Source organism: Propithecus coquereli, unplaced genomic scaffold (genome assembly GCF_000956105.1).
Source record: "Propithecus coquereli isolate 6110/MARCELLA unplaced genomic scaffold, Pcoq_1.0 Scaffold153, whole genome shotgun sequence".
Lineage (NCBI taxonomy): Eukaryota > Metazoa > Chordata > Mammalia > Primates > Indriidae > Propithecus > Propithecus coquereli.
The window spans coordinates 6,521,044-6,543,963 of NW_012139747.1; the positions used below are offsets into that span (position 1 = coordinate 6,521,044).

Below are 22,920 nucleotides of genomic sequence, written 5' to 3' on the forward strand. Positions count from 1 at the left end.
ATGGTTTGGTATCTATAGCGGATGTCTAAACAATGGTCTTACACTCAAGAGCAAAGACATCACTTTATTAATTTGTATATCCTCAGAGTCTAGCATTATACTTGCTCATTAATATTTTATGAATAGATGTATGGATCAGGAGGGATATTAGTATTAAAGACAGCTGTGAAGTTATGCTGAGATGTTAAGGACCCAATCAATGGGTCCATACCAATGAACTAAGTAATCACTAAGTGTATTTTATTAACAGGGACAGAGGTCAAGCAGAACCACCGGCGGGTTAATATGGCAGAAGGAGGAAACAAGGAAAAAGGAGTATTCTCTATGAAAAACTATGCCAAAATAATCTTGAGTAAATAAATTGGACTATTTCTGGAAGATTTTTGAATTCGGACTTCTCTCTAATTTCCTTGCCCAAGTTTACCTTTCGTACTGATTCACACAATTTTAACTGAAAATTTCCGGTATGTCAGCTCTGACCTGAATTCATTCATCTCTCCCATCCTAGATTCTTCCAACATAAACTACAAATGACCTCTCTGCAGGCACCCACCTATCCATGTAATGAGTCAATTTGTGTGAAGGTTATTATTACTGATATCTCCTTGGCATGACTTGCCAAAACTGAGTTTTTTTCTGCATTTTGTCACTGGCTCCAATGAATTTCCATGGAAGAGGCACCAAAATAATCATCATTAAATTCTTTCACTTGCCCCAAATCAATGCACACTCAACCCCCAACAATGCTCATATTCTAGGGAAATATCTCTGGCGTCCCAGGTGCCAGAAATACAGAAATTGTGACTTTACAGCTGGGAGCTGCAAGTCTTGAACCAAGGTAAACTTCTACTATCGGATCATGGGGGGGGGGATCACTCCCCTCTGCTCTGACTGCTCTATTCATATTCTTATCGAGGACCAAGCCTCACAAACAAATCTATTGATATGAATGCCCACACCAGTATTCTAAGGGCCATAAACAGTAGAGTAAACTGTAGCCCAGGATGGAACCACTTGTGGGTATTTTAGCTCAATCTCAACACCAGCAACCCCTGATCCTAGACTATAGGCATAACCTTGGAGAAATCTTGGGAATTGGCAAAAAGTATGGGTTAAAGATACCATCTAACCCATCTCTCAGGAATTACTCCTATGCAAAAAAAAAAAAAAAAGGACAAAGGACACAAGAAGGTTCTGGTAGCCTTGAGTTATTGGGTCAAAGTGTGGGCCCCTAGAACATGCTGTGTCCATGAAACTTTGTTCTGGGGCCTTAATGTCATGGAGTATAACTTACCAGGTGCCCATTCATGGATTCTGAAGATTTTCCTTCCTCTGATTATTGTGAAACACAGTGTTATACAAATAAGACTCAAGTGCAATTTCTTTGAAAATTCTTTCAAAACTGTATTCTAGTCCAAAGAATTACTATAAGTAAAATACTCTCTGGAAACAAAGAATTGAAGACAATGACAATCCAAAGTTCATCCTAGTTTTAAGTTTTCATATTTCTTCTGGGCACTTGAGTAATTGCCCAAGTTTCCTTCTCACTCAGTCCTAAATTTGCCTCTAAGACAAAGGTATGTGTGTGCTGTCTGTGGTGCTGAAGGAAGATTTTCACAAGTGCCCACAAAGATCAGTAAGGCACACAGAGCTGTATGTATTCTGCAGGCCTTCACACAGAACCACACACCCAAGGACTAACACCAGACATAAATCCACAAGAAGCCCAAGTGGGTTTCACATTAAATTCAAGTGAGATATTTTGTGGAAACCATCATTGATAAAAGAAGAACAATGTAAAACTAGGTCTTAAGGTACACACCAAAGACAGAATACTGACTCTGGTCCCTTCCCCTGAGTCATATCTGGTCACTAGAGAAAATGAAAGGAAAAGAATTATATATGACAAAGAAATTAAAAGTCATTTAAGGCCAGGCACAGTGGCTCACGCTTGTAATCCTAGCACCCTGGGAGGCCAAGGCAGGTGGATTGCTTGAGGTCAGGAGTTCAAAACCAGCCTGGGTGAGACCCCATCTCTACTAAAAATAGAAAAATTAGCCAGGCGTGGTGGTGTGCACCTGTAGTCCCAGCTACTTAGGAGGCTGAGGCAGGAGAATCACTTGAGCCCAGGAGTGTTAGGTTGCTGTGAGCTAGGCTGATGCCACAGCACTCGAGCCCAGGTGACAGAGCGAGACTCTGTCTCAAAGAAAAAATAAATCATTTAAGAATGATTCTTTGGAGTTCCAAGAGCTCCAAAGAGAAAGAATTTGGTGGAGCAGACCTTGGGATGGGACACAAAATTTGGCTGTCATTCAAGGGATACTCAGTGCATTTTGACCTCACATCTGGATGCAGAGGAGTTCCTGAGAGGAGACGTAAAGATGGAGAAATCTCATCATCATCACAAAGACTCTCATATCTTCCCCACCAACACTTCCATTCCATCCCTTGTGCGGGAATAAACACATTGGGATAAAACCTCTAATCCTTCCCAAATCTGGCCTTCAGTGGGTCTGGTGGATCACTCCCTCCTAATTATTTCCCCTCCCAATACCCTGACACCAATCCCAACCTGCCAGAGTCTTCCCATCAGACTCATTCATGCTCTGATCATTTCCAAACCTCTTTAATTCTACCTCTGTTCCCAGAATAATTGTCCTCAAGTGCCATTTCTATTTTTCAGGCCCTTGATCTAGGATATGCAGTGTCTTAAAATCTTAATTCTACACAATATCCAAGTTCCTCATGTCTGTCTCCTATTATTACTCATGTTGTTCTTTTATCTCAACTTCACTAATCTTTTTGTCAGTATCATGGATATCAAAAGCAGAAAGTGACCTAAAAGATCATCTAGTCCAACCCTGACCTAAGAAAAGAGGGTTTCAAAAAGGAAAGGAATGTTTTTAAACGAACATTCAAAGAATTCTGGTTCTGGTAATAGCAAAATAGTTTATATCAGACCAGCTATTCCACAAGTTAAAATTATAATATCTCAACAAAATATAAAAAGTAACTGCCTTACGGCATTAGACCAGCCTAAGAAAGAGTCAGACCCCGTCTCTACAAAGAATAGAAAAATTAGCCAGGTGTGGTGGCACACACCTGTAATCCCAGCTTCTCAGGAGGCTGAGGGAGGAGGATCGCTTGAGCCCAGGACTTCGAGGCTGCAGTGAGCTATGATTGCACTACTATACTCTGGCCTGGGCAACAGAGTAAGACCTTGTCTCTAAAAAACATTAAAGTATTGCTCTGAATAAACACACAGTTCCCATCTTTGGCTCCCATCTTTGACCTACTCAATCAAAATATCTGGGGTGAGATTTGGGAATCTGCACATTGACAAGCCCACTCAAGGATCTAAAACCAGCCTCTGACAACCACTAATCTAATTTCCGTCTCTATGGATTTGCCTATTATAGACATTTCATATAAATGGAATCATATAATATGCGACCTTTGTGACTGGCTGCTTTCACACAGCATAATGTTTTCAAGATTCACTGGTGTTGCAGCACGTATTAGTACTTCATTCCTTTTTTATGGCTGAATGACACTGTATGGATAGATCACATTTTGTTTATCTGTTTATCAGTTGATAGATATTTGGGTTGATTCCACCTTTTAACTATTGTAAATAGTGTTTCTCTGGACATTTGTGTACAAGTTTTTGTTTAAACACCTGTTTTCAATTCTTTGCGGTGTTATGTATACCTGAGAGTGGAATTGCTGGGTTTTTTGGTAATTCTATGTTTAACTTTTTGAGGAATCACCAAACTTTTTACTTTTTAATGTGGCTGCTAGAAAATCTGAAATTACATACACAGCATACACGGCTCACCTTATATTTCCAGTGGAGAGTGCCACTCTAGATGTTTCTTTCTGCCCAAGAAGTCTACTGAGACGAACCTCTCATTTACGTTTACTCTCACCTTTTTCCAAACAGGATGCAGGGAACTTAATACTATAAAATAGACGACATGAAACTGAAAAGCATTAGACCAAGAGTGAAAAAGAACAGAGACAAGTAACAAAAGAAGGTGGCAGGAAGCGATTAATTTTATCAGAGAAACTGAATAACAATAGTTAACGTTTATCGAGGGTGCATTTTGTGCCAGGCCCTGTGCTGTTTCCCTTATATATCGACTCTTCACGGCAATACTGCGAGGGAGGTAGTGTGCTCATGCTATCGACCCCATTTTGCAGAGAGGGAATCAGTGGCAGAAGAGTTTAGATTCAAACCCAGGCCTCACTCCAAAGCCCAGGCTCTGGGTATCTTGACAGCCAACGCGAGGATGAAACCATCAGCTCTAGAGAACACGTACCGCAGAGGCTCATGAGACAGGCGATGCCCAGTAAGTTGTTTCCCTGCCCATTCTCAAGTTAGTTCATAGAGAGAAGCTTTTTCCTGACCTTGAGTTCCACAAGGAATTTGACCCTGTGGCCTTGAGAGAGAAACATCGACACAGCATGATAGACAATGTCCCCCAGATAAACGTTACCGGAAAGGAAGAAGCATGCCGCATCACATGAAAAAGGAGGGCATAATGTTGGGTCTTAATGTATTAAGTGCAATTCAGCAGGGACCTAGGAACTCAGACAACAGATAGAAAACTTTTCCTTTAAATTCAGTTCTGGAATGTCATTTCTCTTTCCTGGAAACGGTCTATAACTTAGATTTCTGCTGCCCTCTGGTGGCTCTGAGAATAAAGTGCCCAGCAAAGAATTCTTTCCACGCCCATGGAGGCTTGCTCCTTCATTCTTAAATTTGTGGATCTGTGTGAAGCTGATCTTCTCTGCACCAATCCCCTTGACAAGAGGACTTAACTGGGTAGTGAAGGGAAGAAAGCCCTCAACTCAAAAGCAACCCCTTTACCAAGAAGAGGAAGCCTGGAAAAAAAAAAAAGCAACCCCCTACCGGGGTACATGCTGAGCCTCCCACCCTTCTCATGCCACATACCTCACTTACCAATGACATTATGCCCCACCAGGGAGAGCAGTGAGATCCAGACAGCAGCAGGGAGAAGCTGCAGGAGCCCACGGTATTGCTGCGGCTGGGGGAACACAGGGAGTCAGAGATTTCTACAACCAGTTGGTCGAAGAGAGGGACGGAGAAGGGAGGAGCTGTGAGACCCACTGGCTCTGGTCAAAGAACAAGTCCTTGCCAGCCCATGCTGGAGCACTGGCCAGTAGCAGAGCCCCAGACATTCCTGCCCACTGTGAGGAAGCTGAGGATCAGGGAGGAGGAGGAGTGTGGCTTTTCAGCCTGATCAGAGGCTAATTTCAGGATGCGAGGTTAGAGAGCAGGACCAGGGTCCACTGAGACCTGCTCCCCAGAACTAAGGCTGAAATGGACTTAAACTCTGAGAAGGGTTCCGATGGCTTCTTTGGTTTAGGGTACAACTGTCGAGAAAGCTGCCCAGCAAGGCCTGGGGGTAGGGGCAAGACCTGGAATTTGGACCCATCTCAAACCATGACCTTCAGCTCCAACACAACCCCAAGTTCAAATTCAACCCTTCAACATTCTCTCTCTCCCCCTCTCTCGCTCTCTCGACATTGCTACCTGTAAGCAGGTCAGCAACGCCCACCTGGACAGAGTGGGCTGCTCCAGATGAGAAGGGCGGTCTGAGGGGCCCCTGTCCCATTGCCCAGCCTGAGCTGTGCCTGGGGCTCACTCCTCCCTCTCCAGTCCTGCTCTCCACCCTGATAGAAAATCATCCTATAGTATTTTAAGGTGTTGTTTTTCATTGAAAGCTCTACCATACTGATTTTTTAAAACTACGTGCATGTAATATTAATACTTTGATTTTTTTAATAAACAGTGAAATGATAAGCAAAACAGTGGAAAGGGATCTGCCAAAACGTTCAGCAGTCCATCACACTGATATCGGCCCTTCCCTGCAACGTGAGCCTGGGGCCACGGATGTCCCTGGGATGGTCACTGCGAGGCTCATGCCAGCCACTGTTTTCCAAGCAACATTGACATGTCTACTCAAAGAGATGACTGTTCTGAACCTAGCAGAAACCAGAATTTCCTATGCCAGTGTGAAATGAGAGACAGGGAAGAGGGCGGGACGCAAAAACAAACTAATGACAGGAAATGGGGGTGGGGGTTGTTTTAAAGTTATACCTCACCTTTTTCCAGTAAAGCATTTTTATGATATTCAAGAGTACTGGTACCTACTTTTTTCCTTTTTATAGAAGCACTGCCTACCTAGGGATCTCAATACAAATTTGAAATGCATGAGCCCTTTGAGCCAGTATGGGGTAGGCAGTTTACTGCCTTCCTACCCCAAAAGCATCCTTTCCTTTTTCCTTGCTAATAGAACCTCAATTTTTATGTCCAAGTAGGCCCCTCCCCCACCCCAGGGGTGAAGCATGATTAACCTAAGCCAGGTTTCCCGGCAGATATTTGCATTCTCAACCACCCTAAGGCAACTCCTGGGAAAGAAGTCATTAAAAGGAGAGTGCCACTTGAGGTAAAGGTCTTTTGCCACTGACCTCTACACACATCTTCTTCCTGCAGTGACATCTAGAGCTGCAGCAACCATTCTGTACCCACGGGATGAACAGCACAAGGACAAAAGCCAACACCTTGAGGTTGATGGAGAAGGAAGGAATGAGCCTGGTTGTTGGGGTTGTGGTTGAGCTGCTGAGACAGCCTCACCCTCCAATGTGAGAAAATTAAATGTCTTTGTTGGCTAGACCACCATGAGTTGGGTTTCCTATTACTTGCAGCCCAATGAATTCTTAATTGATACATTAAGGAATTACATTCATTCTTTCACTCATTCAACAAATATTTACTGAGTAAAAACAAATATTTTTTACCAGGCTCTACTTAAGAAACTGGACTTCTACTACTAAAAATTTACCCAGATTCACCTGCAAATATAGGTCAAGATATATATGTACAAGGATATTAATGTCCAACAAAGCCAGGCATGGTGACCCACACCTGTAATCTCAGTGCTTTGGGAAGCCAAGGCGGGAGGATCACTTGAGGCCAGGAATTCGAGACCAGCCTGGGCAACACAGCAAGACCCCATCTCTACAAAAAACTTTTTAAATTAGCCAGCCATGATGGCACATGTCTGTCGTCCCAGCTACTGGAAAGCCTGAGGTGGGAGGATCGTTTGAGCCCAGAAGTTCAAGGCTGCAGTGAGCTATGATTGCGTCACTACACTTCATCCTGGGAGACAGAATGAGACCCTTTCTCTAAAAAAAATTTTTAAATAAAAATTTAAAAAATTTTAAATGTCCAACAAGAGATGAGTAGTTAATTAGCCCTTTCACAGAATTATATTAAAAGAATATATATGTAAAAGGAACAGGATTGATAAAATTTTTAAATAAAGAAATAATAAAAGAACATATGTGATAACATGAAAAATCTCCAAGATATAGAATACAATCCATTTTGTGTACATAAAAAATAAATTTTAAAAATTGCCTTTCCCAAGAACCTAGGGATGTCCCTTCCCTGCATAAAGATACCTGGAAGGGACAAATTGCTTGTCTTAGAGACAAGGGCAGGCCCTCAAGGAAAAAGGTCCAAGGTGGGAACATTCCAGCAACCAACTCCTATTCCACTCCCAACCCACATCTCCAATAAAAGAAGGAAGTTCAGCAGGCCCAGAAAGAAGGACTGACTCCCACCCCTGCCCTGGCATTTGAGAAAGACATCTATGGCAAATCACCCCCAGTTTAGCTTCCACCCCTCTCTCCCCTGGCCACACCTAACCAACACCCATTTTCAGTGTTCTCAGAAAGAATGGGTTACCCTTCCTTCCTAAATATGTAAGTCTCACAATCCTACAGCCACACTCAGACCTCCCAGCTGTCCTGTCTCATCCGAGCCCTCAAACAGCACAGACCAGAGAGAGTTAGCACCAGCCTTTATTGGGGAAGAGAAGCCCCACACACCCGCTGCCCAATCCCAGCGCTGTTTCCTATGCCGCAGGCAGCAACAGGAGAAAAAGCAGAGCAGAAAGGGCCGTGAGTGCTCCTGGGAGTGTCACAAGCCCCAGGATGTCACCCTCTCTTGGTCTCCAGCACAAGCCCTCTGAAGTTACCAAAGAAGCTCCGGACAAATCAGTACAGCTAGGGCACTGGGCTCTCTGCAAGCAGAAGAAATATCAAGTCAACTGTGCCCTCCTTGCTCCAGCCGCTCAACACGTGTTCTTTCCCCTCCACCCTAGAGAAGCTCGCCACATATTGCTCTCAAAAGCCTTAAATGGCTCCTTCTTCCTAGACAATCCAATCCAAACAGGGATTGAAGACTCTTATTCGGTTGTCAACCTTATATCTCCTGTTATAAAAAACAGGGGCTATGTCCGTTCTTTTACCCACCCTTTCCTGATCTCCCACTCCCAAAACATGTCACATACATTCCCACCCTCTGTGTCATAGATAACAATCACCAGATTACCTGTCTGGCACATTCTCTGTGCTATTCTCACTTTGACACATCGGCCTAGCCTTTAGGGCCCGGATCAAATCCCATCTCTATCACAAAGACTTTCCCAGGGAGCCACACCCACTCTGAACTTCCGTAAGCCCATACTGTTTGTATGAGGGTTCTGATCTGTGACATAGAATCTTTCTCTCCAGATAGACTCTTCTTGACCTTCAAAAGTCCCCTTCCCAGCACCTAAGCCAGTGCTTTGCACATAGCAGTTAATAACAACGGACTGTACTCACCTAATGCAGAATCAGACCTGATGGTCCAGTTGGGGTTCGTGGTCAGTTTGGGTGGCGGGACTGGCAAGACACAGAAGCGGCCACAGCCTGACTTACAACACTTTTCCCCAGCTTGACAGTTCTCATCCATCATGCAGCTGACAATGCACAAGCCAACCAGAACTTTCGGACAATCACCACCCCGCCCTGCAGGAAAAACAGGCACGGGTATAGGGACAGGATGTCGGCTCCACTTTCTCCAAGTTCCCATCTAGAACATCTACAACTTAGACACAGAAGCTCCAGGTGAATCAACCCCTGACCCTAACTAGACCTTAGCCAAACTGGCTGGGAAACCATGAAGCTAGAGGATCTGAGAATCTGTAAGGGACCCAGGAGACCTCTAAGCCAAGAGTTTTCAAATAGTGTCCCAAAGGGAGTTCACTAGAGGTAACTCTGGGGTTAATAGCCCTGCAGGTTTGGGGATGGGGCTGGGTGGGGTGCAGAATGGGCAAGGCTCCCAGACCACCACCCTCTCCCCCTATGCTTAGGCTTCACGGTGTCACTTCCTCAAGGAGGTCTTCTCTGCCACCCCAGATGAGCTTGGTGCCCCTGCTTTGTGCACCTGTGGCACTCTGCGTGCCTCCTCTCATCAAACTGTACCAGAATTCATTATTTAACTGTCTATCTTCCTGATAGGCTAAAGTTACATAAGGACAAGAGTCTGTCCCCAGCACCTTGACCATTGCTTTGGAATCTAAAAGAGGACTAAGATAACATCTGGGTCAATAATTCTTCAGTGGAGTTCCATAGTGCTTGGCACAAAAGTAGTATTCAAAAATATACGTGTATTTTTAATTGAAGAAACAAAGAAATCGGAACAGGAATGCTTTCATCTGTTACATATATGTTGCTTCCAACTAAGATTTCATTTAGGGTAGGGGGAAAGCTTTGTGCTAAAAAACTAGGTCTGAAAACTAGTGATCTTGGGCAACTCCTTCATTTTATAGATGAAGAAACTTGGGCTCAACAAGAGGGACTTGTTTATTCAAGATGACAGAGCAAATCCGCAGCAGAGTCAAGAGCAGAAGCCACACTGCCTGTTGTCCAGCCTAGGGGTCTTTCCTACTGCCCCGCGCTGCTTCTGTCTGTTTCTTTCAATGCCAACCTGGGCCCCTTGGCCCTAGTGGAAGGGGTTGCTTTGGGTTGGGGGACTAGAGGAACAGGAAGGATGAGAATTATGGCCCCTCCCAAGAAGGCAAAGAGAAGGTGCCATGGGTGGCTCCCTGATGGGACTTAGGAAGTGCTCAAGGACCTCATCCCACAAGAGCAAACATACCTCCTTTAATGTCTCCACGGCAGACGTGGCCACAGCCGGTGCTGCAGCATTTATGCCCCTGAGGACAGGACGTGTCCCCATCACACAGCTCTTCACACGGAAGGGGGTCAGCAGGACATTCACCACCAAACTCTGCCACAGAATCAAAGCATTAGAGCCCAGAAATGCTCCAGAATATGAAATATTTTTCATTGTGTCCCATGTGTATGTTAAGATATATATTTTAAAATGTACACATTTATGTACATCGTGTATATGCAATGCACCCTGATGTGTTATATTCTATTTCTCTTTTTCTAATGCTGGCCATAAACTACTAAACTGATTTCGGGACTCACAGTTTGAGTCTAACCCACTATGGCAAACATACAAATTGCCAACTCCATGTTCATTCTCCCTTCTTTCTTATTGTGGCGGACATTTACAATCCTGCCCCCCAATGAACTACACCTCCTGAGATTCATGCCCTTGTGTAGTTCCCTTCCATATTGACCCTGGGCTTGACCATATGACTAACTTTGACCAATGGGACATTAGCAAGTGTGATGCAGGCAGAGGCTTAATAAGCACTTGCATATTGGGCTTGTCCTCTCAAAACAATTCCTCTTAGAAGCCAACCACCATGGTGTAAAGCAGCTTGGGCTAGAATATGGAATGTTGAGATGCCCCATGGAGATAGAACCTGGAGGAGGAGAGGCCAACCTGGACATCCCAGCTCCAGTAGAGCTCCCCACTGACCTCCCAGCTGAATGCAGCCAAATGAGTTACCTCATCTATACCATGTGGGTATATGAACCCCCCAGCTAAGCCCAGGCAACCCACAAAACAGTGAGAAAGAAGATATTGTTTTAAGCCATTAAGTTTGCAGATGGTTTGTTATGCAGCAATACATCACTGAAACATTTGTCAACAGAACCCTAGGTTTATTCTGAGAGGCAATGAATCCCCACATTCTCTTGTATCCAGGGCTGACCACAAACTAGGACATAAACTGGGGAAACTTTTGTATCCCTGATACAGGGAATACCCCTTTCAAACTATCCCCTCACTTCTTTCTTCTTCCAGTCCAAAGACAGACAGAACACAGAGAAGTAGAGCAGTCTTCTTTCAATGAGGTGACAACTAGCATGAGGACAAAGTCAAGAATTACAAAGAAAGGCCAGGTGCAATGGCTCATGCCTGTAATCCCAGCACTTTGGGAGGCCGAGGTGGGAGGATTGCTTGAAGCCAGGAGTTCAAGATCAGCCTGGGCAACATAGCAAGACCCCATCTCTAAAAAAAAAAATTAAGAATTAGTCAGAGGCCGGGCGCGGTGGCTCACACCTGTAATCCTTGCACTCTGGGAGGCTGAGGCAGGTGGTTTGTTTGAGCTCAGGAGTTCTAGACCAGCCTGAGCAAGAGTGAGACCCCATCTGTACTAAAAAAAAAATAGAAAGAAATTATCTGGACAACTAAAAATATATAGAAAAAATTAGCCGGGCATGGTGGTGCATGCCTGTAATCCCAGCTACTCGGGAGGCTGAGGCAGTAGGATCGCTTGAGCCCAGGAATTTGAGGTTGCTGTGAGCTAGGCTAACACCACGGCACTCATCTAGCCAGGGCAACAGAGTGAGACTCTGTCTCAAAAAAAAAAAAAAAAGAATTAGTCAGGTATAGGGGTACACATCTATAGTCCTAGCTACTCAGGAGGCTGAGGAGGGAAGATTGCTTGAGCTCAGGAATTTGAGGTTGCAATGAGCTAGTGAGCTATGACCAGGCCACTATACTCCAGCCTGGGCAACAGAGCAAGACCCTGTCGCTAAAAGAAAAAAGAAAATGAAGAAGAAGAAAAGGAAGAAGAAGAAGAGGAAGAAAAGGAAGGAGAAGAAGAAGAGGAAGAGGAAGAAGAAGGAGAGGAGAACAAGAAAAGGATTACAAAGGAGAAAGAAAAAAAGCTTCATCCTTGTAATTTCTCATTTGCTGTGGACATGACCATAAAAAAATTTCCCACTAGGTTTGCTATGTGCTACCTTGCTAGCAATCAGCTGATCGGGAACATTTTATCAACCCCTTACTAAACTGTTACTTGTTTTACTTTCATTGCCTAGATGAGAGCACTGTCTAATAGAAATACAATGCAAGCCACATGTGATTTTCTAATAGCTATTTCATTGGTAATCAATGAGATTTTAAAACAGCCACATTTCAAATTCTCACTAACCACAGTGCATACCTAGATCTCTTGAGCCTTGCAAATGTGTTTTGCCTTGCTAATTCACATTGTAAGCCCTCTGGGTGGCTAATAACCAGGCGGTTTGTATGGAGTAGAGCTAACTCAGGGAGGCTGGCTCCAGGACTCATTTGTGACTCACTGTATGATCATCTCTGGAACCGTAAACTTACTGTTATATTATTGTTATGCAGGCCCAATAGGACAACAGGGGATTAGGCATATTAAAAAGGGCTATCTTCACTCCAGTTTTAGAGGAACTAACATGATCTTGGTGGACAGTGGAAGTAATCACAACATGTGATATTTCTTGAACAGGAATTTATTGACTTCAAATAATTTTGCCTAAGGTTACACACAATTTTTTTAACTCTTTACATTGTTTAAAAAAGATGAAGAAGAAAGAACGAAAAAAGAAATAGTTTCATCCTTGTTAACATCATGGAGCCACCACACCAGCCCTGGTACCTACTTCAGGATTTCTTGTTATGTGAGAAAAACAAACCCCTGTATAGTTAATTTTCTGTTGTGTACAGCCAAACACATTCCTGATGTGCCCCTTCATCAGCCCTGTGAAGATAATGAGACTCAGAGAAGGATCTTGCCCAGAACTACAGAGTGAGTCAGCGACAAAGCGCAACAAAACGCAACCTCTTGATCTACAATGAAGTAGTCTTTCTACCATGACTATCTCATCCTTAAAACATGCAGACAGCTGGCCAGGTCCTCAGGAGCAGGCACACCCAAAGAAGGCCATATCCAAACCAAACTGACTCACCATGACTCATTTATCTCAGTGTTTATTTCAAGTTTTTTAAATGAAGAGAGAGGTGTGACAGACAATTAAGCGTTTTGTGGAAAACCACAGCAGTACTGGCCCAGTGCCTCTGAGCAGGAACAGGTAAGTGTAATTGCACACAGCTGGCTCCAGGAAGTCTGCCATGATGGAAAAAGCAAGTGCTGGACTCCAAGGAGAACATACGCGGCTAAACAACTGAAGTGTGATAACCCTGCACCCTGCGATTTTCCTGAGCAGCCCCTGTTTTAAATATCCTGTGCTATTGTGAGATCACATCAAAACCATGTGTCTTGATTTTTGATTCAGAAAATCTGATCACTGTAACCACCAGATGCATCTCCCTGCACCTCCCCACCTGCTTGACAAACACTGAAATCTATTTAACAAAGAACAAAAGCCTTGTATCCCACAGTTGAGAAAGCTGGGCATAAAAATCTCCCTGATGGAGAAACCCAGTGACATAAACTTCTCATGGAGTTACAACATGTACCCTAGAAAGTGGGGACCTAGAGCAGCACCATATTCCCCAGATCGCACCATTTTGCGGAGCTTGTCCCTGAAGTGACCAATGCCAGGAGCACTGTGCTGCTCTCTGCCCTCATCCCTAGGACCAGGCATAGATACCTCACCCTTATTCTCTTCCAGGCCAGACTTCCTTGATGTCCCTGGGGTTTCACCAAATTTCAGAAGCAGTGAAGGGACTCTCTGGGGACAGGCTGAGGCCCTGAAGGTCACAGCACATTCCTTTTGATCGGTGCCCAGAGCAGCCACCCAGTCCAACACCCTGTCTTATGCTTGAATCTCTGCTAAACTCCCCTTCACTTAGCTTGAACATCTGGAATTAATGGGGCCTCACTACCTCCAAGCCAGATTATGCCATCCGTACACTTAAGTTAGACAGCCTTCATACTCTATTATACTCACCTGAAATCTGGTTCTGTAGAAGTTCTATCCAATGGTCCTTTTCTTATCCCCAGAGACCTTGCAAAAACCTGGCCCATGCCACCCCTTTAGCCAGGATCCTCTGCCTTTCACCGCCTTGGCTTTGCCAGGCTAAGTAAGCTCAGCTTCTCATAAGGCATGGCTCCCAATCACCTCACAGTTACCTTACAAGCAACCAGGATGAGAACTAGGAGTGGTAGCCAGAATGGGGATAGTCATCCCCACCCTCCAACTGCACCCATCCGCAAACCTCAAGCTGTCACCAAATAAGTAGGGAGGCTGAAGCCCAGGGAATACACACAGTTTTTCCTGTTGCCTCAGCTCCAACCTTCCACTATATCTGAGAGAAGGATACCAGTTGCTGGCAGAAAGTGAAATTTCAGGTCTTCTTAAGCCAAGAAGGGCCCTCTGAACTATCAAACCTACTCCCCGTCTCTTGCAAATGGACAGACAGACATCCAGGAAGGGGGAGGGCTTGGTCCAAGGTCAACAGTAGCAGAACAGAATCCCAAACCCCCAGCTCCAACACGAGGTCTTATGCTCTTCAAACCACATTATGACCCCCTACACTCCAGCAAGAATCACCCAAAAACAAACCAAGAAGCGCTAGGACTCACTCAGCTCAGTTTTGCCAAAAGAGAAGACCCAGTGGTAAGACAGTTTTAGGGGAAAGTTATAAACCAGTGTGTCAAGGGTCCCCAAGATCACTCCCAGGTTTGGTGGTTCATTAGGAAGACTCCCAGGACTCGGCATATGGTCGTACTCATGGCTGTGATTACAGCAAAAGATACAAAGCAAAACCATCAAAGGGAAAAGTCCAGAGGAAACCAGGTGCAGGTTTTCAGTGTCCTCTCCCAGTGGAGTCACATAGGATGCACTTAATTCTTCACAGAATTGTGAAATGTGTGAAGTGTTGTCTACCATGAAAGCTCATTAGCGACTCAGTGTGCAACATTTTTATTTAGGGCTGGTCACTTAGGCACCCTCTGCCTAGCACGTACCAAGATTCCAGGCTTTCAGAATGGAAAGCAGATGTTATGTTTGATCATGGTTTAGGCACACTGAGCCACTCTTATCAGTTAGGGTAGTAGGAACACTCCCAAAGTCCAAGTTCCCAAAAGCCAGCCCAGGGCCAGTCTTGCCAGCAGCTCTTTCTAAGAATAGCAGATTCAGCCCTGCTATGTTAACTCTTTTCTGTACAACCAGCAGGAAGGTTTCAGAAAAGGGTCAGTCAGACACACAGGGAACCCATACCATCAATCTAGACAAAAGATATAGTGCATATGTTGTAATAAGCAAAATAGAGGGTCACAGGGGATCTGGAGTGGTCAAGTTTCATACAGGGGGGAGACAGACCATTGGGGAGGGGTGCTAAAAAGACATATCTTAGGCCAGAATCTGAATCTCCACTCCAAAGTCTCTTCCTCCCAGGCCGTTCCATTCTCCATAAAGAGTACCACCATCGCCCAAGTGCTCTAGTTGGACACCTGGCACCATTATTTTTTTTTTCAATTGTTTTCTTTAGAGACAGGGTCTTGCTCCATTGCCCAGGCTGGAATGCAGTAGCATGATCACAGCTTACTGCAGCCTCAAGCTCTTGGGCTCAAGCAACCTTCCTGCCTCAGTCCCCCAAGTAGCTAGGACTGCAAGCATGCAACAGCACCCCTGGCTAATTTTTTTATTTTTTGTAGAGACAACGTCTTACTATGTTGCCCAGGCTGGTCTTGCACTCCTAGCCTCAGGCAATCTCTGGCCTCAGCTTCCCAAAGCACTGGGAGTATAGACATGAGCCACTATGCCCAGCCAGTGGCACCATTCTTGACACCCCCTCTCCCTCAATGCCTGCGGCCACTTACTTCTTCACCCAGTCCCATCAGCTCTACCTTCACAAGGAGTCCAAGCCTCCCATTTTCCTATGTCTGCATTGTCTCCACCCTGGTCTAAGCTCCGGTCATCTCTCACCCAGTCGGCCATAATGGCCTCCTACCTGGTCTTCCATTGTCTACACTTGCCCCCATCTATTCTTCACACACCAGTAGAGGGGACTTTTTCAAATGAAAACTGGACAAAGGCCTCTTCTAATTTTAGACCCCCTTAAAAGCTTCCTATTTCTCTTAGAATAAAGCCAAAGAGAGAAGCCCTGAAGACCCCTACCCAAAGTCTGGGCCCTGCCTGCCTCTCCAACCTCAAATGAAAGCACCCTCCTCTTTTCACTTCCTTAAAAGCAATAAGCTCTTCCTGACCTCATGGCCTTTGCCCTTGCAGTTCTCTCTTCATTGCTCTCCACCCAACGGCCAGCTCCTTCTCATTCTCCAAGTTAAAATGGCATGGCCTCTGTATTTCCCTTTTAATTGCCTTCACAGCACTCACCCCAACTTGTGATGATTATTTACTTGTTTACTTGATTATTTCCTGTCTCTCACATCACAAATGTGCATACCCTGAGCGAGCTCCGTGAGGGCAAGGACCAGGACTGCCTTGCCCACCACCAGACATGCTCGTGCCAGGTAGGGTAGACACTCAATATATACTGAATACACGTGTAAGTGAGCGAGTGAGTGAGTAAATGGACAGGTCAGACTTCAGAGAAGTGGGAAGTGAATCTGAAGAGAGGTGCTGGGCACAACTATACGAGCTATTGAGCATTATTTGGCAGGTTTAGTGCAGACTTTTTAAATGCATTTCTTCTAAACTGCATCATTACTCTATGAGGTAAATATCCTTATCCCCATTTTACAGATGACAAAAGCAAGGTTCAGAGAGAAGAAGGGACTTGTTCAAGGCCATATAGCAAGCAAGCAGATGAGCCAGGATTCCGGCCCATGTTCAGACCAGAATTGCCTCATGAGAGGAGGTCCCAGCGCCTGCCCTGTGCCCTTAGGCAATCTGACTGCCCGGCCACCTTGCCAAACAGACCAGCACTGGCTGTGGCAAACCTCTGACAGTGTCAGAGGTTAAGGAAAGCAGGAATTTTTCATAGCCCAGGAAGGAGAGCTTTGAGTGAATGGCCCAGCCCTCCCCTAGGACTGGATTTGTAGAAAAGTATTTAACTACCAACACAGCAGCCAACATCGCCTCCCACCAGGGAAGGAATCCCGCTCAGCCAGCAGGATCTGAGACATCTGAAGATCACTATTCGATCCTGCCTGTCTAGCTCCAAGGGAAAAGGAAGCTCCATCTGGGCTGGCCAGGGGCCAAAGCAGCCCACAAAGGTACCACGCCTGGGTGCCAGCCTCGCCCTCAGCTCCCGCAATTCAGCCATCAGCTTCAAACACTGGGAAGATTGTACCAGGCCCTACGAGCCAGCAGTGAGTGACCCGCCTGAGACAGATTCCCAGGCTTTGGCTCCAGAGCTGGGGCCTCAAGGGTCCCGGCAAGGAGTACAACCTTCCATTCTTTCTTATGGACAGGCTGCCCAAGACAGCTGCCTACGCCCGGCACAGACAGACCCAATGGGTACTGGGAAGGGGCCTCCTACCTGGGGAGCTTTAGTTGTAAGGAAAGAGGTTGTTACATGTTATGGAGTTTCAGGGTCTCAAGAGGAATTGATCAAAGAAAACTATCCTGGTTCTGGATAAAAGGGGTTGGTTAGAAACTGTACTCCTGACCCAGCCCACCTTAGGAGGCAAAAAGAAGGAAGCTAATGTAGCTGGGGGCCATACGCTTTACACACTTTGAATCATCACAACAACCCTCTGGGGTTTATTTTTCCCGTCTTACAGAGAAGGGAAATGAGGCTCAGAGAAACTGAAGAGACTTGCCCAGGGACCTGCTGGCCAGCAACCATTGAACCTCAGGCTTGAACCCAGGTCTCTAACAACCTAGACCTAGGCTTTTCCACTCCGATATGCTGCCACATGCACTCAGATGAGAGAATTGTTCCAGTTCTTTTAGACAACATAATGGAAGACCCCATTTAAGACAGCAGAAAAGAAAATACCTAGGCATAAGTTTATAGAGAAATATTTTAAAACTATAAAACACCCTCAAATATATCAAATACACTTGAACAATGGGAATACATGAAGATTCAATAGTATAGTAATGGCAGCTCTCCTTAAGTTAATTTATATATAACATCACTCTAATGAAATAGACAATGATAATAAAATATATTTGAAAGCACAAATAAGCAAAAGTAGCCATAAAAATCCTGAAACAAGAGGAGAATAAGGAGGGGTTAGACATAGAAGATACTCCATCAATTTCTAATACCTTTTAGGGTTCTCTCAAGGGAATGACGAAGGAGGAAAGGAATAGAGCAAAAAGCTCTGTCACTTGTACCTCCAAATGCTCAACTGCGTCACATTTCTCCATCCCCAGTGCCACCTCCCCAGTCTCACTGGTCTCCATCCTCACCTGGCTTCATTCTCCCCCTCCCATCTCTACTCTAACCATACCAGCTTCCTTTCAGTTTCTCAAATGCAGCAAGCTCCTTGTCATCTTAAGACCTCTGCACGTGTTTCTGTCTTCCTGGAATGTCTATCGAACCCTTCACCTGGCTAACTTCAACTCCTCCTCCAGAGTACAGCTTAAATGTCACCATCCCAGACATGCTGTCTTTGACTACCCAATCTAAAGTGAGTCTCATTATTCCACCTCTCAGTACATTTTACTTTTCCTTTGTTGTGCTTATCACCGTTTGAAATTATATATTTACATGCTTATTTGTTAAACTTCTTTCTTCCCCATTAGACTATGAGCTCCATGCAGGCAGGGATGGGATCTACTTTGTTCACCACAATGTACCCAGAATCCATCTCTGGATCTAGCAAATAGTAAACATTTAATAAATATTTGTGGAAGAAATGAATGTACAAATGGAGAATTAGGTCATTGGAACTCTGCAAGAGGGAGGAGTCCCTTTCAAACACCTCCCTACCAGAACCAGAATAAAATAGACTCCATTTCCAACAGGAGATGGCCATCCTGTGTGCGTACAGAGGGGACACAAAGTTTCAGAAGCAAGTGAGTAGGGAAATGTGGGCTGTCTTCCATAGATATCAAGATTCTATTTGTCTATCTCTGCAGATTCTCAGGCTAAGATGTTAACAGAGAATATGGAAACTGACAATGGGAAGTGGGAATTACCCGACAACTTTAAAACTTGCCTACAAACAAGCACCACATGTACTCACCATCAAACTGGTATTAGCTGATCAACATTTAAGTGCACATATAAGAATAATATGTATTAGATGTTGCGCAGGGGGAGGGAGGAAGGGGAAAGAGGGGATGGGCATATGCACAAACAATGAGTGCGATGCGCACCTCCGGGGGAATGGACACACTTGAAGCTCGGACTTGGGGGGGAGGGAGGGTAAGGGCATCATACATAACCTAATCATCTGTACCCCCATAACATACTGAAATAAAAAAAAAAAACTTGCCTACAAATAAGGATATGCTGAGATTGCCCTTGTGGCACCCTCCTCCGCCTCCCGCAGCCACATAGCACAAACCACCACGACTTGGGTGCCCTTTGCACGTTCTTTTTAAAAGTTCTCAGAATATAGCAGGCACTTAATTATTATTTTTTCAAAGTCAAGTAAAACCAACAATAAGATGATGTGTGTGTATTTGAGAAAGAAATAAGCAAGTCAAAAGGACCACGGGGTACAGGGATGGGGTTCTTATCTGGCTTCTGTTTAGAAACTGGGACTACACAGCTCTTGTTGCAGCCAAATGTGCAGCATTTCTTTATGCCCGGACATGTCTCATCAGTGATGCATCTTTTAAAATAGAATTGTTTCTGAGCAACCCTGGGACAATCTCCTTTCCTCCCTGTAGCAAAAAGGGAGATAGGCACAGAAAGGAGATAACAGTGCCCAGTGACACTGAAAGGCACAGCAGAAGGGGAAAACAGAGGAAGGAAGCCCTGAGCTTCATTTAAGCCTGTCAACCCTGGTGCCAAAGCAAAGAGACAATAACAATAACAACAACAATAATAATAGCCAACATTTACTGATGTTTACTTTGTGCCAGGAACATATCATTTGATCCTCATAATTATCCCCATACTACAGATGAGGAAACTGAGGCTAAAAACTTAAGATTTAAAAAGAGCTGTTTAAGGCTTATTGAAGGCTTAAAAAGGTCTGCCTGGCTCCAGGGTCTACCACTCTTAATCACTATCTTAAATAGGTTTCCCTTCACAACTCTGCCCTCCAGCCTTCACAGGAATTTTGAGTCCAAAGTAAAAGACAGTCAGTGGTGTGTTCTTTCCTGATAGAAGGCAAAGAACTGGGGGCACTGGATGATTAAAGGAGAAGTGACCCCAAAAGGGGAAAGAAGATGTGCTGTAGGCAAGCAAGATTTCAAGAGCCAACCTAGGAGGTAGGAAGCTCTCTGCTTCTATGTATCCCAGAGGCAAGGTCAGAGAGTACACTAGGATTTTGCCCCTCATGCCAACATACCCTTACAGAATGTCTCCTTTACAGAAGTGCAGCACTTCTGCCCAGCTGGACACGATGCATCACCCTTGCACAGCTCTTTGCATGGGTACTTATCAGGAGATTCTCCCTCTTTCACTACAAAAGATAGTATGTGATCTTGGGGTGGCTGGCTAAGCCTCAAGAAAAGGGGAATGGAGGCCAAATGTACTTTAAGGACCTTCAGCCCCTCCAAACATTCCTATCCACAATATCTCTGCAACCACCTTCCCCTCCTACCACAAAACTACTAACACATATCTACACTACTAAATAACTAGCCCTTCTGAAGATAAAGAGAGAGAGAAGAGTTAGGGGTAATACTATTCTTACTTAAGGAGCTCTAGGGAAAAGCTAGAACCTCTGGTAAACCCAGCTGGAAGTCCTATCTCTTTGTCCAGAGAGGATAAAGAAGGACCTACCCTGGATGTCCTGAGACTGTATTCATCTGGTCCTATCCTACAGAGATGATCATCTCTACAAACGAACAACCTCGCTCTGGGAGAAGGCAGGGGATGACTTCTCCTCTAGTCACTTTCAGTTACTGTTAGCCAGTGACCCCAAATGACAGCTCACCATGTTCTCCAGCCGTTGCCCAGGATTCCAGGGACCGAACAGCAAGAAGTGCCTTCAGAAGGAAGAGGCAGCTTAACATCATGATGATGCTGAGAACTGAGATGAGAGTACAGGTCAAGCCAGAGGTGTACACCTTACCCAGTGTATCAACCAAGGAAAGGGCAGGACTGGAGATTGCCCTAAACCCAGTCCCAAAGTCTCCCCTTCCACAATATTCCCCAAGAATGTCTTCTCCTAACATGAAGAGTGATTGGCTGCTGGTGTGTGGAAAAATTCCTAGCACTACCAAAGGGCACATGTGATGGGGTGATCAAACTCTGTAATGGAATATACACAACACTCCTGGACAACAATGAGGAACCTGTTCGGTAGCTGGGAAAATAGGGGAATGGCCATTGGATAAAGGCCAAAAAGAGCCCTAAAGGGTGTTAGAAGGATATAGCTGCAGCCGAAATGACAGAGGGAAGGACTAGATAAATGTCTTAAGAAGAAAATAGCCAATAAAATAACAAAAACATAATAATATTGTGGCTCCTGTTCATCCTAGCAACCTAGAAAAGACAGAGTGGAACAGACCACTTACAAACTATCAGAAAAAAACTACAGAAAAGTAGTATTTAACTTTGTTCAAAACTAGTACAGCTGCACCAAAAACCTACATCTTGGTGCCTCTAGCCCACACAGGCCATTCTTGGAACGGCTAGTTGGCAGAACCCAAGAGAACAGTTGCTATGACTCAAATAGTCTTGCCCATATATATGCTTTTCTTTTTATTTATTTATTTGGTATGAGCTGCTAACTTTATGCTTTCTTTCTATTTCTTATTTTTGTCTTCCCTGTTCGTGTCTTTAGTCAGCCGTATCCATTGGCACTGCTTAGCCCTGTGAAGTTAAATAGCAGGGGATAGTCAAGGCAAAAGGTAAAAACCTCCTTTATAGAGCCAAAGAGTTTGGTGCCAAGAAGTTGCCCTTATTGTTATAAGGCTGATGTTGGAGAATGGAGATGATTAACGTTTGCTGATGACTTAATATGTGCTTTATACACATTATTTATTTTAATCCTCACAATAATCTTGCAGAGGTAAGAAAACTGATTCAGAGGGGCTGAGAAAAAATGTCCGTAAGTGGTGGCCACTGGAATTTCATAATAGTAAGGACAGACAGTAATGTCTGAGGGTTTACTGGTGCCACTGTTTTAAGCCACTTTACATGAATTAACTCACTTAATCCTCACTGCAACCCTATAAACTAGGTGCTATTATCACCATTTTACGGTTGGGGAAACTGAGGCACAGAAAGTTTAAGAAACGTGTGTTACACAGCTAATAAGTGGTAGAACAAAGGCAAGCAGTCCATTTCCACAGCCAATGTTCTTAACCACCATACCATACCATGCCGATTTGAACCCAGATCTTTCTAACTGCAAGACTCATGCACTTTATACTACTCCATATTGTGACCTGGTAAGAATAACACTCTCTACGACCCACAAATGGATCCAGTTCTATTCAGGGATGTCTTACCTCTGAGACAGAGCTAAGGGGACCTCTGGGGAACTCCACAGCTGTTAAGCCCCTGCACCCCCCAGCCCATCCCAGAATTACCCGTCTGGGGAGAGAGGCTCAGCTCCCTGGGGCTGGGAAAGTCCACCAGCCAAGACCCAACCTTCATTCCGATGCCTTCAGACACAAGAGGCAGCCCCTGGGGTCAAACCCTGGAGAGACCTGGTGGATGAGTGTTTGAGATGGTACGAACCAGCACCCCCCCGACCTTGTTGGGTTTCCCAATCCCAGCATTAGGCCCGCTCCAATTCTGGGAGCTGAGTGCCGGGCATATTAAAATCTACAGTTTTCAAAGACTGAACTACTGGTGCTGCTGTACAAACAGCTCCCCTCTGCTCCCCAACCCCAGCCTGTGGAAACCTGCTTCCCGGCTCCTACCCCACA

General features: G+C 44.8%; 1 protein-coding gene across 1 annotated transcript; it reads right to left on the bottom strand.

Moving 5' to 3' along the window:
- Nucleotides 1-8,100: 8,100 nt before the first annotated feature.
- On the bottom strand, nucleotides 8,101-21,057 carry WFDC3 (WAP four-disulfide core domain 3). Its single transcript, XM_012640430.1, has 6 exons — nucleotides 20,976-21,057; nucleotides 20,385-20,498; nucleotides 19,609-19,752; nucleotides 10,019-10,156; nucleotides 8,701-8,886; nucleotides 8,101-8,117 (listed from the first exon to the last, which is right to left on the bottom strand). Exons 1-6 carry the CDS (start codon nucleotides 21,055-21,057, stop codon nucleotides 8,101-8,103), a joined length of 681 nt encoding a protein of 226 aa, XP_012495884.1.
- Between the last annotated feature and the right edge of the window lie 1,863 nt (nucleotides 21,058-22,920).

What these genes read in the sequence shown, in the direction of transcription:
- WFDC3 (XM_012640430.1), bottom strand. Translation starts at nt 21,057, where the DNA reads ATGATGTTAAGCTGCCTCTTCCTTCTGAAGGCACTTCTTGCTGTTCGG. An exon ending in GGCAACGGCTGGAGAACATG is followed by an intron (nt 20,499 to 20,975) that starts GTGAGCTGTCAT and finishes TATCTTTTGTAG; the next exon opens with TGAAAGAGGGAGAATCTCCT. An exon ending in AAAGGAGACATTCTGTAAGG is followed by an intron (nt 19,753 to 20,384) that starts GTATGTTGGCAT and finishes TTTTTGCTACAG; the next exon opens with GGAGGAAAGGAGATTGTCCC.